This window comes from Falco biarmicus, chromosome 5, assembly GCF_023638135.1.
Source record: "Falco biarmicus isolate bFalBia1 chromosome 5, bFalBia1.pri, whole genome shotgun sequence".
Taxonomy (NCBI): Eukaryota; Metazoa; Chordata; class Aves; order Falconiformes; family Falconidae; genus Falco; species Falco biarmicus.
In genome coordinates, this window is record NC_079292.1 from 12,514,196 (window position 1) to 12,532,381 (window position 18,186).

General features: G+C 40.4%; 1 protein-coding gene across 4 annotated transcripts in view; it reads right to left on the bottom strand.

The window, feature by feature from the left end:
* MET (MET proto-oncogene, receptor tyrosine kinase) overlaps positions 1-18,186 on the bottom strand; it is a 90,980-nt gene that overhangs the window by 20,368 nt on the left and 52,426 nt on the right. For all 4 annotated transcript variants that reach the window (XM_056340647.1, XM_056340646.1, XM_056340648.1 and 1 more), the window contains 6 exons: positions 16,021-16,181; positions 14,739-14,841; positions 14,386-14,522; positions 11,777-11,941; positions 10,803-10,902; positions 1,976-2,194 (listed from right to left, as the gene is read on the bottom strand). In XM_056340647.1, coding sequence (XP_056196622.1) covers positions 1,976-2,194; positions 10,803-10,902; positions 11,777-11,941; positions 14,386-14,522; positions 14,739-14,841; positions 16,021-16,181 — 885 coding nt within the window. The remainder of the gene's footprint in view (positions 1-1,975; positions 2,195-10,802; positions 10,903-11,776; positions 11,942-14,385; positions 14,523-14,738; positions 14,842-16,020; positions 16,182-18,186) is intronic.

The window sequence follows — 18,186 nt, forward strand, 5'->3', positions numbered from 1 at the left end:
AGAGATAACTGGCTCCGTAGATGAAGGGAGAGCACCGGACAGTGTTCACCTTGATTTCAGCACAGTTTGCAACACAGTCCCTCCTAGCAATGAAAACAAATTGAGATTATAAGGACAGGATGGATGGACTACAAGGCAAATGAAAAACTGATGGTCCATCAGCTCAAAGCTTAGGAGTCTAACAAGTGGCATTTGTCAGTGGCTGATACTGGGATAAATACTGGTTTATTGACAACCTGGACAAAGGGACAGGATGCACTGTCCTTGCCCTTTCAGATGACATCAAATTTAAGAAAATGACTGAAACACTGGACCACAAGGTGAAATGAGGCAGCAGCGTGCCATTGTAGTGATGAAGGCTCAGCACATACTTCAACAGCAGCAGCAAAACCAGTACCTCGGAGGTGGATGGTTCTCCTCTGCTCAGCACTTGAAAGGCCACACCTGGGCAATTTGCCGTGTTTTGAACCCCACAGAACAAGAGACATACCGCCAAACTGGATGAAGCCATAGGCAACCTGACCTAATTTTTAACTTAGCCCTGTTTTGAGCAAGGGCTCAAAAGACTACAAAGACCTCTAGAGGTTCCTTCCAATCTAAGTTATTCTATGATTCTTCTCAAATTAGTCTTCTTTCCAATCGGTTGATATGCATGACTTGGAAAATACTGGAAAACACTGCTATCACTGCACTGAGGCACTGAGCCATGCAGCAGATATATATTCCCAGCTCGCCACTGACGTGCACACAACTCTTTCTAGTGTTCCTCTGCAACTGAACAAGAGAATTGCTCTGCACTGAGGAAAAGTATGTCTTGTATGGCCAAGAGTTCCAAGTAGAAAAACAAAACAAAAAAAATAAGAATCAGAGATTGATTATTCTTTGGAATCTGCCCAAAACACTTTGTGGAAACAGATCAATATTCAGAGTTTGACTGCAACTCAGCATGGCTGACAGAACCTCTGAACCCTCTGATTTCCTGCAGCTCAGAAGCTCGCCCAACTGGACCATCTTGGAGTCAAAGACCTCAGGGCTTCAAGATTTCATGATTGTCATAAGGGAAAAGAGTTCTGGCTTACAGAACTACGGACAAGCTACACAAAGAGATGACCCCAGTATTAGGACTGATTCTCTTCCATAAAGCACTTTTTATAGATTGTATTCTATATAAATTATAGCTATTCTATATAAATTACACATACATAATACTAAATTTTCATAAATATTCATTGCAAATTAGGAATACCTGTATTTATACTGTTTCTGCTTGATACTTAAAAAAGCACTAGATTTTAAGAAATCAGACTCTTGCTTTCTCCACAGCACTGTAGTAGATAGCAGCCTGTGCTTGCAAGGGCCCTGAATTCCTAACAGATGTTCCTCACTGCTGTGTAGGCTATTCTCAGTGCTTTTTTAAGAGGTGCTCAGCATTGACTTTGCATTTTTCACGAATCCATAAATATTTAGGCTACAGTGGTGACTGATCCTCATGAGTGACTTCTGTGCACAGGCCAGAGTTTCCCTCAGCTCTAGAGATCTATAGCTGCTAGGCCACTTTCTAAAGAGAACGCCACATCTTTCATGAGGAAGGACACAAACCCATCAGTCCATGAGCCAGGACTTGCATGCAGACCACCCACTTCAGGTTCTGAGCTGCTGGCCACATTTGATCCTGAACTGGTGACACAGCATATCGCACTCAGAAGCTGACACAGCATGGTCCTCCCATGAGGATAAGGAAAACCCCTCTCCCACCCCACCTGATGCCAACAACCACCCTGGTATGCATTTTTGTTTTCAAATCTGCATCCTTTAAGTGGCGACAGCTGGGGGCTTGGGTGCACGCAGTACTGAACACACTGCTCTCTCTGCCCTTGCTTCCTTGGGGCTTCCTTCATTTCATCAAAACGTCTGTTATACACTATGCTGCTGCGTGCTTGCAAATAATTGAAAAACTTACTTCAGCATTTCTTACCTTGATTTCCAGAACGTTTTGGTTGCCTCTTGAGATGAACACCGGCTTTTCAAAATGCTTAAATACAGGATTATTTACATAATCAAAATCAAAGAACAAAGAGCTGACACCATCAAAAATAAAGAACACTTTGGTTACAAAGGGTGGTTGGAGGTTGAAGGCTTTCAGTGAAGGAGTTGTACAGCAGATTATCTCTGAACTAGAGCGGTGGCTACATGCCTGTAAGAAAGAAACAAAGGCAACTGCAGTAAGTACGTGCATAGGAAGTCACTGATGAATGTAACTGTTCTTTAACAATACACATATATTGAAAAAATAAACACCAGAGGTCTTACTCTTCTTTAACCAAAGCAAAATTCTGATCAGTACTACACAGCGTTTATTTAGAGCTGGGAGAAAAGTACAAAAACTTCATGTCAATGCTGTTTGCACTCTTGTTGAGGAAATGTTCAAGTAAACAAGCTTCCTGGCCTGATTGTTCACAGCACTTTTAAAGTAAATATTTTGCAGATAATTAATGGAAAATGATTTCCAAAGCCAAGGACCATCAGGAGGCTGGCCTGATGTACTGAGCAGCCGTAATTCAGCTTACCCAGCCTATGTCAGTGTGACGGCCACATGGATTTCTCTTCCTTTTCTGCTACCAAAGCAATAGCAAGGGCCCAGAGAAGGTAAAAACAAGGCCAATGAATCTGACTGAAATAGCAGAAAACAGAAATAAAGCATTGTTTACCCACAGTGTAGCTAAGTTTCTGTATTTCCAGAGAGGCACTACGGAGTCTGTGAGAAACTGCTTTAAAGCCAAAGCCACCGTGGCATTCCGAGTCACAAAAGCTCAGAAAGTGTTATCTTCTGTCTAAAAGTGTATGTGTAAGGCCCCAGATGTGCAGCATTTGGTGCTTAGGTACACAGGTGTCATGCACGTCCCTCCTGGGAGTGCTGACCATAGGATGTGCTTCACACTGCATCTTGGACCAGCAGGAGGGAGATATTTGCCCTGCAGTGCAGTGCACGAGCTGCCTGACAACAGGCATGAAACCACGCTTACCCCTCACTTTGCTGTTATTCCTTGTGAGGGCCTGCTCTGGAGGTCCTTCCTGGGGGGAAGCTGCTGGTGCACCCACACTCCAGGAGACCTGCCAAAGCATGCATTGTGCCATGGGAGTGTGATCCAGTGTGAGATGTCTGGCCAGGGTCCTTCCCTCTATCCTATACCACCTTGATCAGACTCATGAGACATACAAGTTGGACCCTGGGTCAGGGTCTCTCTCATGGTCACTCTGCCATGTCCTTCCTAAAAGGACTGCTGTGTTTCAAGCAAGGACAGAGGGGGTTTGCAGGCAGCCTGATCTGAAGCTGAGTTTAGACAGTCTTCATGCAGTCAGGATTCATCCAGCCTGCATCCAGACACCTGCACTGGAGTTATGTCTAAACTGTCTTTATAGTCAACAGAGGGAAACAGGATCACCTAGAATGGGATTCATCTGATCCATTTTAGAAAACAGCTTTAATTAGATCAACGGTGCTCTAGAAGGGTCAGCTTCTCTCTCTTGACTGTGAAGGTTTCTACATGACTAATTTGATTATAATGTCAACAGCACATCTACAAGCATCGATGGGAGGCACGGTGGGTGCCGGGCAGCATCACACAAACCGCAGAGTGGATTCTTTGTGATTGTATCATGTACTCCCTTCTCTGTGCCTCCCTTTCATGCTGCCTACTGTGGCTACGGTTGAAGGACTTCTGCCACAGAGTTGCTTCAGCTCCACAGAAGTATTTCTCTTCCAACTGTATAAACCTCCTGTAAGTAGTTCCCTGCACACTGCCTGTGTACACTCCCTGAACAGGGCCTGACAGCAGAGATTACACCTTTTTTAAAAAAACATATAAATAAGAATGGCTAACATGTGCCCCGGTAACAATGGGGTTGGGGCTTAGCTCCTAGTCATCATAAATCTGACATTTGTTTTACAAGAAATTTCCCTGGAAAAGCAACAGTGCTGTTGAATACCTTTGTGCATCTAGAGAAGGCCAAAAAATACACATTTTTCTGTTTAGTTTTTCAAATTAAGTTGGTTCTCATTATAAAATGCTGCCTGCAGGAGCTGTGAAATTAGTTTACATTTCTGTCTAATATGCTAAATTAATGCAATGTAATTTTGCTGTTTCAAATCAGTGACATAACTGTTCAAGCTATATCAGTTATATACCCCCATTAGCTTGAAAAGTGGGATGAAATTAGCTATCTACAAATCAGCACTTTTTCTTATCACCACAGCAATTCATGTTTCTATGCATAATGTTGTGAAAGCTTGAATCCGCCAAGGGAAACATTTTCAAGGCTCTGAAACCAAACACTAGAGTTTTAGAGCTCTACTACAAGGGTTACATGTCTGTGAGCTGTAAGTTCAGCACTCAGTTAAATAACTTGGTGCAGCTCTCAGTGATGCTAATGGGACTTGCATCCCTGAAACTAACAGCCCGTTTAGATTCCTAGCACAAATGCAGAAATATTTGTGCATCCCCCTTGACAAGAAGGTAATCTGTGGGACGCAAGACAAGGCAGATTTTCGCTTCATTTGCTTACAGTATTAGACTATTCTTCCTCTTTTGAATACCTTGTTATACACCATTGACCATATCTCAGGCTTTGCTATATCACATGGATCTAGAAATTCATTTGAATCAGTATGGTAATAAGATGCAACATTAGTATAATGGATGATCAAGCCATACTTTTCCATGAAATATGAATATTCGTAAAGGTATCTATCATATTGTGTAGATTCTAAAAAGGGATTACTAATACATATATAATTATGAAACCAAATATGTCAGGTCATCATTATGTTTATTTGATTAATGTAAATTCATTAGACTTTTTATCTACTGTAGAGTAGTGATATCCCTTAAATGAATAACAGTGGTATTCATAACTTTGTTTGTGGCTATCTATTAGAATCAGATACTTTACTTTATCAGGCTGGTCTCTGAAGCAGCAGCTTTCAAAAAATGGTAAAAATCTAATAATGCTCTTTGGAGGAGATGCAATGTGACTGATTGGTAAGGTCACAAAAAATCTTATTTGCAATGCCCTTATTGGTACATGATTTGACATGACATTTTTCCCTTGAAATTGGTTTTAACAATTGAAGAATATGATGGTTTAGTTTTCAAGAAATATTGGATTGAGGCTCTAGAAGGAAAAAACCCTAATTCAATAAATTGCCTTCTCAATTAAGATACTGCCTATCACCCAGCACCTTTAACTTTTATTTAATTAGGCTTTAAAATACATTCACTTTAAAAGCTAGGCCTACATTCTTCTTGTGACTATAATCTACATCTGAAGACAATAAGGAAGAAAAGATGTAAAAATTATGGAGCATTTCGCAAGCGTAAAGTAAATACTGTTCCCCAAAGGGAATAATAATCCATTGCACGATGAACATGACTCATCACTTAAAGGTATGTATTCTTGTTTCATTTGTAAAATATGACCCTTGAGGCAATTAATTCAAGCCTGACCTACAGAATCTCAACTTCACTGCCCAATTCATTTTTTTTTTTCAGCTGATAGAAAAACAGCAGAAGTATGAGGAAGGATCTCTGAGCTCCAGAGGTCTCCCAGCAGCTGACCCAGGTAAGAGAGGGGCAGCTGGATGTGTATTACAGGATCTGTAGCAGTCAGAAGGGAGAAAAGGGCCAATTTGTCCTTTCATAAAAAGTAAACTTTTGGACTGCCAGTGAGGAATGAAAGATGAATGAGGTTAAAGACAGACCAGGAGATTCTTCAACCATCTTTGCCAAAGGATGATTTCTCAATAGAAAGAGATGAGAATCCATGTCCACCTTAAGAAAAGCCCATTCAGACGGCTTTTTATGTGCAAGTGTAAGACCGAGCGGTGACACTCAAGCAGGGTATCTTGGAAGATTTTTCAGAGAATTCATTGGGTTTTGCTGCCATTTCAGGTAGTGCAATGAAGAGCCCTAATGCTTTGGTAGCATTTTTATTCTAGTTGTCTTCTTGGATGAAGGCCAGGGAGATAATATTTCTAGTCTATCGGACCACTGGACCAGAAGGTAGAGTAAAACTTCTCTTGCTCCTGGGTCTGAGAGCCAGCCCTTCACATGACACGACCAATATTGACTGGGAGTCTAAATTCCACCCTGGGCTTGGGATGGTCAATGTACCTGCTAGCACCACATCCGCAGAACCCTGCTGATTTCACAATGATCTAGACCTTTTCCCTGACACCATCTGCTGCACTCTTTCCCTGGCAGAAGACGTGCCTGAGATGCAGATTTGGCACAGAAACAAGAGCCAATGGTTCCCCTTCATAAGGGAAACTCTTTGCTGGGCTTCTGTGGCAGCCTTATGCCACAGAGTCAACACAGATAAAGGATCCAACCCTGAGTGTCTTCGGATAGGTAGTCAGGAATACCTTCAATAATCACATGCTTACCATCCACAGTTCCCAGGATTATCATTATTGAATAAACCTAAGGTATTCTAAGGTGAATTCTAGGTATTTTGATGAGTATTATGAGTATGGATTGTTCATGGACTTGTAAACATTGAAGGAACTGTAGGATATTTTAAAGTTCTCCTGTAATACAGCAGGAAATGGCATCTAGCAGGGAGCAATTAAGAAATGCTAAAGACCATTCAAGAGACTCAAGAAGTGATAATTAAAAGTCTGTGGAAAGAGATGATCGTGCATAGCTACAGGGTCTGTTGTTGAAGGTCATGCATTAAAAGGTGCTTCTCCCTAATTTTGCAACCTTGCATATTTTGGCACATTCACAATTAGAAGAGATTACGCAGTGGGAATATATATCTCCACATGAGTTATTGGATGGAATATTAAAAATGCTACAGCAAAGGATCTCCAAATGACCACTTGTTCACTACTGGGGAATCAATGCAAAGTACAGGCTTTCAAAGAGAAAATACTGGCCTCAAGTGCTTCAGAAGCAGAACCATGACTAGCACGACTTATGGCAGAGGCTAGAAGACACTTATTTTGTAATCAAGCTCCTGATCACACACCATTCCAAATTGTGTGAATCTTTTTTACAGGCACAATGCAAAGTGAAAGGAAGGAATGAGCTTCTTCCCTCCTTGTGCGTGTCAACAGGAACTGGATGTGTGAGCAGAAGTGAGAGGGTTTGTGTATCCTCATGCATTATCTAGAGCTGTCAGGAATTTATTCAGCACTGCCTAAATTCCTATTTTTTGTTCCTAGTCAGAACAAATGGTCAAAAGAACTCATGAGATAGAAATTAAAAAGAAACACATTGCAAGTGTTGAAACATATGGTTCAATAGCTCTAAAACATTTTTTCACTTGTTGAAATACCAAATTTGAAGAAGGCAAAATGTATTATTTTTACAGTGTTAACATAGTATGTAATATAAACACAACTAGTGTGAACAGAGTACTGAATGATTTTAAGGAAATTTAAATAAATATGAAATGAAAATGACAAAGTTGAAGCAAGGAATTTTTGCCTTATAGAATAAAACGTTTCAGAAATACTGAACTTCAAACATAAAAGCTGAAAAGCTCAACTTAAATTTTTCTTCTACAGGGCACTGGCATATTGCCCCCAAAACTTTTCAGTCCCAGAGAAAGTGCATTTCTTACAGGGAGTTGTTCCACAAAAACTCTTACCAGTTGTACCACTCATCCCTTTCATCAGGATGGAAAGAAACAGGCAAAGAAGAGCAGACATCCCAGGGCACATCTGCTGGCTCTGCTCCCTGAGGCTTTGGGATGCAGAGCATCCCTGACAACTCCTGCTGCTTACAAAAGCGACCCTCCACTCACACTGCAACTCCACCAGGGCTCTAGGCCACCGTTAAGCCTGATGGAGTGAATTAAGGGTCTGAGGAAAGACAGCTGACAGGAAAAGGTGAGACCTTCTTTTAAACTGGGCACCACCAGTCTTAGGCAAATGGGAGAGGGTATGTGAGGTGGTTGAAAGAATGAGCAGAGCTCTAGGAAACACCACTTATCAGGAGAATTCAGAGTGGTTTGGTTTAACTGGAAAAGAGAAAGGTTGAATCATAATGTACTGCAAATATATAAAATTAGCAGGAGAGACTGGTAATCTGTTGTTTGTGTCCACTGAGGGTTAAAGAAGAAGATAGCTAATTAGCAGCTAGGATTTGTCGGTTAATTATTAGGAAGAAATCTTTCCAAACCACTAGGTAAGCAGGTAAAGCAGCTCTTTCCAAAGCTTGTTTAAGCAAGGTTGTGAAATTTCTTTCACAAGGAGCTTTAATAACACCCTAGACAAATATCTGTCAGGCAGTGGTCTGCATACATTTGTCCTGCCGTAGGGAAGTGGGCCAGGCTAGGTCTTTGTGGTCCCTCCCAGCTGTACTTTCCTTTGATGCTTTGGGATGTGTTTCAGTGCTGGCTTTGGTTTTCTCAAGAGCCAGAGTTTCTGAATGCTGACAAAAGCAGCTTCTTGGAGGAGGCTAGTGAGAGAAATCTGAAAAGAAAAAGGGCTTAAGTAACAACAACAACAAGACTCAGCTCTCCTCTAAGAAGCAAGATAGATAACCTCAGCTACAGGGCTTCTTGATCATTTTGGTTTGTATTCTCCTGTTTGTCTGGGTTTAGTCTATTCAGGACCACAAACTGTTTTCTCCTTTATAATGGGATAGCTGGTCATTGCAGTGCTCTGGAACCCTGCTGGAAATAGTTCCTCATCGTAGTTTATTTTTGTAAGGACCGAATGAAATTTTTGCCGTATCACTTATGCATAGGGCCCAGCATCTCCACGACAGGATGGGGCAGGCTGCAGCCTTAGGCATCCTCTCCCAGCAATTTCCTCAGTTACACAGTGCAGTCTTGTTTTGCCACTTATAAATCTTCTCCTTCTCCCTGAGAACTAATATCCTTCCTTGAGAAATAAGCTTGAGGTAAAGACTAATGGCAGAACAAATGGCAAGCAGAGATGGGCTGCCACAGAGACAGGGAAAGCCACCGAGTGCCAGAAGCCTTCAATTATAATAGAGCAAAATATATTGCTTGGGCAGTGTCAAAGTATAAAACACTCCAGATTATAATCTGTTTGAGGTTATATTCCACACTTTGTGTGGGGACAATGAACTTGTGTACAGCTGCTTTTACACTGGGGCAGATTCCTAAGAGATCAGCAGTGGTAGGGGACAGATACCTTTATGGAAAAGGAGGGTCAAACCTGCCTCTTCTTGTGTGTTGGCAAATGTAATGCACACTGCAAGGTATAAGAAAAAAAAGGGAGACAATTCTGATTGTCTGTGTCCATGCCCTTTTTTCAAAAGCAGGTTAAATGCAGGGTGGCAGCAAACCACTGCTCAAAGGAAAGGCTGCTCCCCAATATCTGGGAGAGAGAGTAAACTCTACAGTGTTCGTTGCCTGGAGTTGCCAGTCACTTCTGGAGAGTGGATTTAGTTCTTTAAAACTTCAGATCCTTTCAAATCTATTCAAATTCTGACGAAGTCCCAAATATTTGACAAGCGAGGTCTGAGGAGAAGCAGTATCGCATATTTTCACAGGGGAGCTGAGAAAGCAAGTGAATGATCTTTACTTCTCGTATCCACACAAAGCAAAATCTAAAGAGCTGATTTCTTTACTCAAAACCTAATAAATTTTCAGTTTGGTTGATTTCACCGAAATGTTTTGCTTTCTGACTCATGGGTAAAGTGTCTTTTTGATAACATTGAACACTGTTTCATTGCAGGGGCACTGATTTTCAGATTAAAATCTGAACCCATTAATTTACAAGCCACGATTACATCCAGCTGAAATTCAGGTCCTAACACTCATAATATTATACAAATTAGGATCATGAAGAATATTATGACCTTGAAGCTATAAAAGACTGCAAATTTGCACACATACTGTTTAAAATGCTTTGAGCAAACCTAGATCTAATACTTGAAATTCAATACAGGAAATAGTGTATGATGATCATTAGAAATAAGCTGAGAATATGAACAGTAACGTAGCATGTCATAAAGAGTGTAGGTCAATTTAACTTCAGTTAGGCTAAATAGACCTTACAGGATAAGAAAACGTTGGAAGTGCAAGACAAATGTGCAGGCAAAAGCTGGCAGGAAACAGTTCCAGTACAACTAGCCAATAAATGTCATCTTTGCCTTATAAAAATTAAAGAACATCACATGGTCATATCTGAGTACCATGTTTAGATTTAGATATGTGTATTATCAACTCAGGTCACAAAAGAAGGCTCAGATCCCTGACTGACCTGTTCGTGCACAGGTACCCAACTGTAAATGTCCAAACCTCTCTTAAAACTTAGTTGCTGAACTTTGATAAATTAGGAAAGATTGGCCCCAACAGGTAATTTGGCAATCAGAAATTCTTCAGAAAAATAATTTTGATTTTACGTGTTTTTCCTCTTTCTTTGATGTCTGTTCTATTTTCCAGTTATATCCAGTCACCATTTGAATATACTTCCTAGCTATCACAGTAGCACTCGCTATGTAATCTATACCTGTACGGCATTGTTCTCTGTTTATTCACTGAATTTGCATTGTTAAACTACAATATAAAAATCTTGTTAGCAGACACTGTAAAAGCCTTAGTTCTTTGGAAGAGGTTTCTTAGAAACTGTTGATCTACCCCCAGCTTAATTTCGCATTTGTTGTTGAGTTTTGCCTGCGCAGTGGAAACAGTCTGTACGGAAAACACCAAAATGTCAGTGGAAGCCATGGAAGTTTCAAGGTATTTTGACTGAAAATTCTGTGCCATTCACCACATGAAGATGACAAGGTAACAGATTGTCTTCTCCAAGATTGACTCACCACAGAGAAGTTCATTCCCAGTTTAGGTACAGTAATCACCATCTGAGGAAAGCACACTGAGTTCAAGTTGATTCCCTGAGCTGTGATTGTACTTCCACCACTAGGAAAAAGAAAAAAAAAAAAGAGAAAAAAACCAGAAGATGGGTCGGATAATGATACATCTGCTACGATAATCTTAATTACAAATTATATTTTAGAGTAAATGACAACATAAAACCAGAATTAGAGATATACAGGGTGAATGCAAATACACAGCTGAGCAGTGAGCTTATTTTTCTGAGAAACAAATTTTACGCTTGCTGTAGCAACTAATCAAATACAAGAAAAGAAAAATAAATTTTAAAATTGTGGTATGCCAGAATATAAACCAAATGTGTACATTTTAAAGGAGGGTGTATACTTGTACTTAGCATTTGCCAACTTACTTAACTTATTGGTTTCAGTGGTGCTGAAAAAGGTGTCTTTTTTACTGCTGACATTTTTTTGGCAAAGGCAGGTGGCTTGGATTAGAGCTACTGAGACCATAAATATATCACTTAAAAACACACACATAATACCATACATATATATTCATAATATTTATGTAGCACTGGATTTAGACTATTTTAAAATCCATTTGCTCTCCTGAGTACCTCTGACTTGTCACATTAAATGATTTTCCTCACTAATCAGTTTAATGCCCAGATGCAGTATAGGAGACGCACTTTGCTGTACAGTAGGTATCTCAGCAGGACATCACAGGTATGCTCAGCTGCAGCTGGGAGTTACATCACATAAAGAAAAGAGGCGCCCTTCCCCCTTCTCCTTCACCTCTGAAAGGAAATGATCTGCCCTTTGCAGCTGCACCATAATAGAAGCAATTGGCATGGCAGATAGAGATAAAAATGCAATTTCTTTTGATAGATTGCTGCGCAGCATAGCCATTCTTCTTTCATTCATTACTTTTCTTATTTCTGTAAGAAACTTTTACTCACCCAAGGAAAGATTTGGCTGGATGAATTTTTAAAACAACCGGGTCTTCCCTGTATGTGAAATGACCGCCTGCATCTCGAATAGCTTCGTCGATTCCTACCCTCACACGATATTCCTGGGGAATTTGTTGTGCCGGTGTGTAGCACTCCACAGTGCTTGCTGATACGCTGGAAGGACAGAAAAGGGCCTGCTTGTCAGCATTATAAAACATGTACTCAGTTTAAAACACTGTCCTTTAGTAAGCCCCAACCTCGCATAAGCTTGTAAAAAAATGCTGTAGATTCCCCCAACGGATTATCATATTGCAACAAAGCAGCATAGCATGAGGTACAGACAGAACACCCCTGCTTAGGCTCAAGATTCATCTTAATTTGGTTGACCTGCACCCTTCCTGCTGGAAGAGTGTTTCACCAGTGCCGGCAGCAGTTACATCAGCCCCTGCACCCTGCAAAGGCAGCTTCCAGTCTGGAAAACAATATTCCAAGTTTAAGGAGAAAGACTTGCTCTGCTGCAATCAAGGGGTAACATCTTTCTCTTCCAAATCCACAAAATTTACTGTGTTAGAAACCTCAAGAAAAGGTACTGGTGGGGGACGTACCGAGATGTCCATGATGTCCTGCCCTGCAGGCATACTGACTCCAGGTGCTGCTGAGGGGCAGGCAGAAGGCAAGGAGAAGGGAAGAGAAGGTGAAAATTCAGGAAGAGCTGTATGAATTCAGTACAGCAGCAGTCTCTGGGATATTCACCTTTCCCTTGTTCTCTCATGCTTGGCCCTGGAAGTCCTCCTCCTCCTCATGCTGTGAGTGGACAGCGGAGGGGTGAAGGATCCTGAAGCACATGAAGTGTGACTACAGTGAGCAGGGCCCATCAGAGGCAAGGTTAACAACTGACTGGAGAAGCAAATGAATTCTACCAACTGGCTTCAGTGATTTGGGCACAAACACATCCAGGAGCCCTCCAAGTGAGGCCATTCTCAAAGGATGTGAGAGATTGTCTCCAAATTAGACAAAAGGGGCATTTACTGACACTTCAGAAGCTTTTCAAGGAGGTGGGATTCACCGTGTGCTCTAGGGATTAGTAATTTGTTCATGTATATGTATCTGGAAGCTTTTTACCATTTTTTAAAGGCAAAAAATAAACCCTTGATGTAGCCCTCAGAACTGGGGAAAGCTTCCCGTTTAGGTAGGGAGATACCTGCACCAAGAAACTCGCTAAGATCTGTGTAGAAGTCTCCAGACAACTTGGGTGGTGAGAAAGAAGAGTGCTGGGGATGCTTCCTGTATAAGTCCCAACTATGGTTCGACACCTAGAGGTCTACCTGACCAAAGCAAATGTTTGCCTCTGAGCTGGCTGTCATCTCATGCCCACAGTACATGTCTCAAATGGATCAGATGAATCATTCCCAAAAGGTTTATTTATTTGTCCATTAGTTGACCAGCTGAGATGATGACATCAACAAATGCCACCCTAACCTATTAAGTAGCCAGAAGTGGACAGAAGTCCTGAAGATCTTGATAGTGATTAAATATCAGACTTGAATACCTAAATCCTTTTCTTGATTTAGTCAGCCTTAGCTGATATGATCAAGAGCATATAATAAATCATTTAGCAGCAAAGAATAAAACTTAGCTTTCCCGACTTTGAGTCTGACATTAACAAATAGGCTATTGCTTCTCCATGTTTTCTGCAAGTGGGACGTTTCGCCATTACAACTTTCCATAATGACTAGGAGAGACTCAAAATGTAGAGGAATTGCTGGACATGCTATTCCTGGAACACAGTGGGCCACATTCTGCCCTCGGCCACAGAGGTGACAATTCTGGAGCCACGCTGCGGTACCGGAAGACAGGACCATGCAGGATTTGCACCATGGTAGAATGGCTGCCAAATGCAGAACACTTGTCTGCCCATAGCAGAGAACCTGTGCTGGGTATTTAATGATTTATATTCAGCTGGGACCGAAGGCGTTTCCACACAGGGCATGTCAAAGATTCTTGACTGAGCTCCTAGTGGACCCAATACAGAGCCACAAGAAATTCCGGCTTACTCCTCAAAACCATTTTGTATATACCAGGAATAGTCTCAAACTGACGCTGGTTCTGGTTTGGAGGCTGTTTGCTGGTAGCAGCACAGAAATAGCTGCTCCTTTGCATGGGATACAAATTCCCACACTGGTCAGGTTTCCCCCAAACAAACCTGTAGCAAATAGTAACCTGCACCCGCTGGACACTCACTGGGAGCTGCTGCATGAACAGCAGCTCTTGCCAATACAAGAGAGGGGGCTGAGTGTGCGGGAGTCAGGCTGACAAAATGATGGGAAATGGGCAGCTTCTAGTCCATTAGAAGCCGATTTGCTACTTCTCTATGCAACCTTTTAATGAGGTTAATGAAGGCATTACAGAATAAATAAAGTCTACTAGGGAACTGTCATCGCTTCTAGAAACCTTTCAGACATCCTAAACTCAGGATGCAGTCCAGAACTGAATGTGTATTGCAGTTTCAATTCTCCAATATGTATCACAAGGAGAGGAGAGCGATGCACATTTGCGTGTATTTTTTTACTCCAAGCCATTTCAGTATTAAAGGCATCACTTTTTACTAAGTACATTACCTTTTCAAGGTGCACGGTTTCTCACCAACAAAAATCCTTCTGGATTTTCCACTGTTTAGGTATTTTCCAGCTATAGTTAGCAATGTTCCTCCAGATTTGGGGCCATAGGTGGGAGATATACTTGTTATTACAGGATTCTGTAGTGGGGTAAAAGTAAGAACAGTAGACTGATAAATTATTTTCAAAATGTGAAGAGGAAGAATCTTAGAACATTTATTAGCATTTCCATGTAGTAGTAATAATAAAGCAAACAGGAATATAGAATTACTATACTGGGTTAGACTCATGACGAGTCTCCTTCCAGTTATTACTGAAGCTGATTTTGACAACAAAGTTTTAATCATAGTGCTTACCACGTATGAAAATGTACTGAATAGTGTTTTGCCATGTCCAACAGAAACACTACTGGATATATTGGAACTTGAATTTTTTGCAGCAGGAACTGTGCATTCCAGCCTTTGGAAAACAAGGAAAAAGATGGGATTACATTTTTTTTCTGACTTGATTTTTTGTATTAAAATATAATCACTTCAAACTCATAACAATGGAGGATCCATACTAAACAAATCAATCTATATGCGGTAGAGACAATTCAGAAATAACAGCTAAAAGAACTGTGGTCATCTTCTATAATACTAAATACAAACACTGTGGTGTTTATACTTGGTCAGAGAAAATAATTTTAGTATATCAAATACGTTTCAGAAAAAAAGAAGCATGCTAGAGAAAACAAATACCTCCCATTCAATGGCTGAGTTGCTTTTTGGAATTTTCCTTTAGTGCCAAATTTGGGCAGACAACAAAATTAGAAAAAAATGCATTATATACACAAATTTGTTGTATAAATTTAAGTACTACCAAGAATGAAACTTGAACTTTTGAGGCGGCATGTGTATTATATTAGATTTACACAGTCTCATATATGAGCTAGTCTCCTTAAATCATTAAGACTGTTTGGAATAGCAGCGAGAGGAGTGCTCAATACTTCTGGAGGGTGACCTTTTTTTGCTGCTGTATCTATGCATAGGGAAGCTGTGCCATTATTTGCACATTGCGAAGTAGATGATAGTCATATGCTTTGAACTGAGAGAAGATATTCATTGAACTTCCTATTTCTTCAAGACAACAACTGGAATAACCTCCATCTTAAACTTAAGCTATTATCCCACTCTCCCACATACTTATTTCTGAGAAGGAGGAGGAGAGCTGCAGCTGAGGGTCATAAGTCTCTGGATGACGAAATACCTGCATCTTCTCACGCTTCTCTCCAGCAGCTTCACAGATCGGGAAGATGGAGCTGACATAACAGCCCAGCCGGATCCTGGCCAAAGGAACCTGCCCCCTTTTCAAACCTTTGAATAGCTTTGTTCTCACCAGCTCCCACAGATGTTGAACAGCATTTCACAGACAAACCAGAAAAAGCTGCTGCACGAGCTATTGGCATGAACTAGATTTATTTGATCTCCATTTCCAACACTTTTTTCTTGGGGGGCTTACCAAACCAAGGGACTGTTTGCTGTTTGAAATTTCAGAATCGGAGATGACGCTTATAAACTGAATGCTTATATCGTAAAAAAATCCATACCACAAAAAGAACATCTGCATGAAAGGAAATTAGCATTTTAGGTTTCTTACTTGTTTTTGTTGCTGGATTTTGCTTCCAGAGTACAGATATGCCCTCCGATATGGACTACTGTATTTTTTAATTCAAATCTATTATTTCTGCTGAATCCAAAGTCCCATCCACACAGTGTCAGTTTTGTCCCACCTTCTAAGGGAGCACTGCTTGGGAGAATCTGTTAAAAAAATATTGTGTTAGTTAAATCAGGTTTTCTTGAACTTCAAATGGAGTTAAAGAATGTGCAAAGGAATAATTTTAGAAAAGCATTCCTTCTGGTAGACTGTGTCCTACCATTCATCTTAATTGTTCTTCATCTTTCATTTGTCACATTATGAGCTTTCTCTGACAGTAGCAATAAATAACAAAACCTATACTAGAAAGCTTTGAAGGATAGTGTTTAGGGGCACTGAACAAGCTGTGCATTGTAACAACCTTTTAAATCCTACTGTTCTTGTCTTTCACATCTTATTTCTGGCATGTTAAACATACAATGTACTTATTTTGTTAGAAGCTGAATGCTGAACACAAAAGAGTCCCAAAAATGACCATTTTTTGTCAGCTTGATGAAAGTCAGGTTCAGAGTGAAGTAGCTTCAAAGATACCATAATCCAGTATCGCGTTGGCTGTGATAAAGTTAACGTGACTTCTGCTATTCTTTCCTTAAATCTTTTACATTTGGTCACCTCTAATTCCAAGTTAAAAATAAACTATCCCTCAGAAACACAGAGACAATCTACAAAGGAAATGCTTTTTTCTGTATATTGTAAATTGTCCTGTAAAATATAACAATGGTGGGAAAAATGTAGGAACACTATAGAAGTCTTACAAAACTCAGTAAAAGTACTGGTCAGTAATGCCAGTTTAAAAAAAAATATCAAAAAGACATTGGTTCAGGGTTTATGGGGATTTTTAACAATACTGCATAATTTTGAAAACATACCAGTACCACTGGACAAACAACAGAGATTGAAAGACTAAATTTATACTTGTGGTCATAGTGCCTAAATGTCTTGGACTTAATGCTTTAGTGATAGTAATTTTGCCCCGAAAATGCAATACAGCTGTGCCTTTCAAAGGACCGGACTTAATTTTCAAGCTGAAAGGAAAGTGTTTGAGAGATACTTGGCTATTATTTCATCTGGAAATCCAATAAGACAGCACATTTCTTTTCAACTCTCTTGTAGCTACACTTCAAGACTCTCACAAATGAACTATTGTAGACAGAAAGGAGGCTGAAGCATACTTCAAAAGAATTATACCCTATATTCTATATGGGGAAATTTACTGCCCCCATTAGAAACCAGACAAAAAGTCTGATCTAAAATGCACTGAAGCCAGTAGGAATCTTTCCTATTTTAATGAGCTTTGAATCAGCTCTCAATGAGCAAAGAAGAGGGAACCTATGCAGGAACAGTACTTTTGCACAAATCCCATAAAAAAGAAGTGCTGCTCACACAACCCCCATGGCACACAACACTGCAGCTAAGAGTGTGGAGCAGTACTGTACCCCATTGAGTCTGTGCTATTCCCAATTTAACTTTTCCTTATTTCTTTGGGGTTTTTCTTCAAAATCTGGATTGCCTTCAGATCCTAGTTTTCCACTCTACTTAGTATTTCAGCATACTATCTATTTTTGGAGTAACAAAACCCTAGCAGAAACTGAAATTACTCTGTGGGGGTACAGGATGTCTCAATGTTTTGTACAATAATGCACTGACATGTGGCATTTGAAGAGTATGAAATGCAATCCGTAAGTTAGCAAAATACGTGTGTTAAAATCAGGCTTCATAAAGTCACAGAATTAAAATCGAAGGCACTTAACTGGTTTTGAGTGATCTTATCTGCCAAAAGAGACTTGTGATAGAGCCTGTATGCCTTGAGGGAGAGTAAAAATATTTACCACATTCTGCCAGCAAATTTAGGAGGCAAGACCTCTAAGCAGATAGCAAAAAATAAACCAAATCTTAAACTTTTGTATTTAGGTTCTGCAGAAATTCCCCCAAAGTGTTTTTATTCATGTCTTTATTTTTGTTCCGTTTGTCCTGCATGATGAAACCTCTGAAAGTCAAATGTGGTTTCCCAGACTTGCTCTTGGGAGAGTTGACAGGAATGAACAGTGGACCTCCTGGACTTTGAACTCGGGTACAGGAACACATCTTCCATGTGCTTACATCACACAG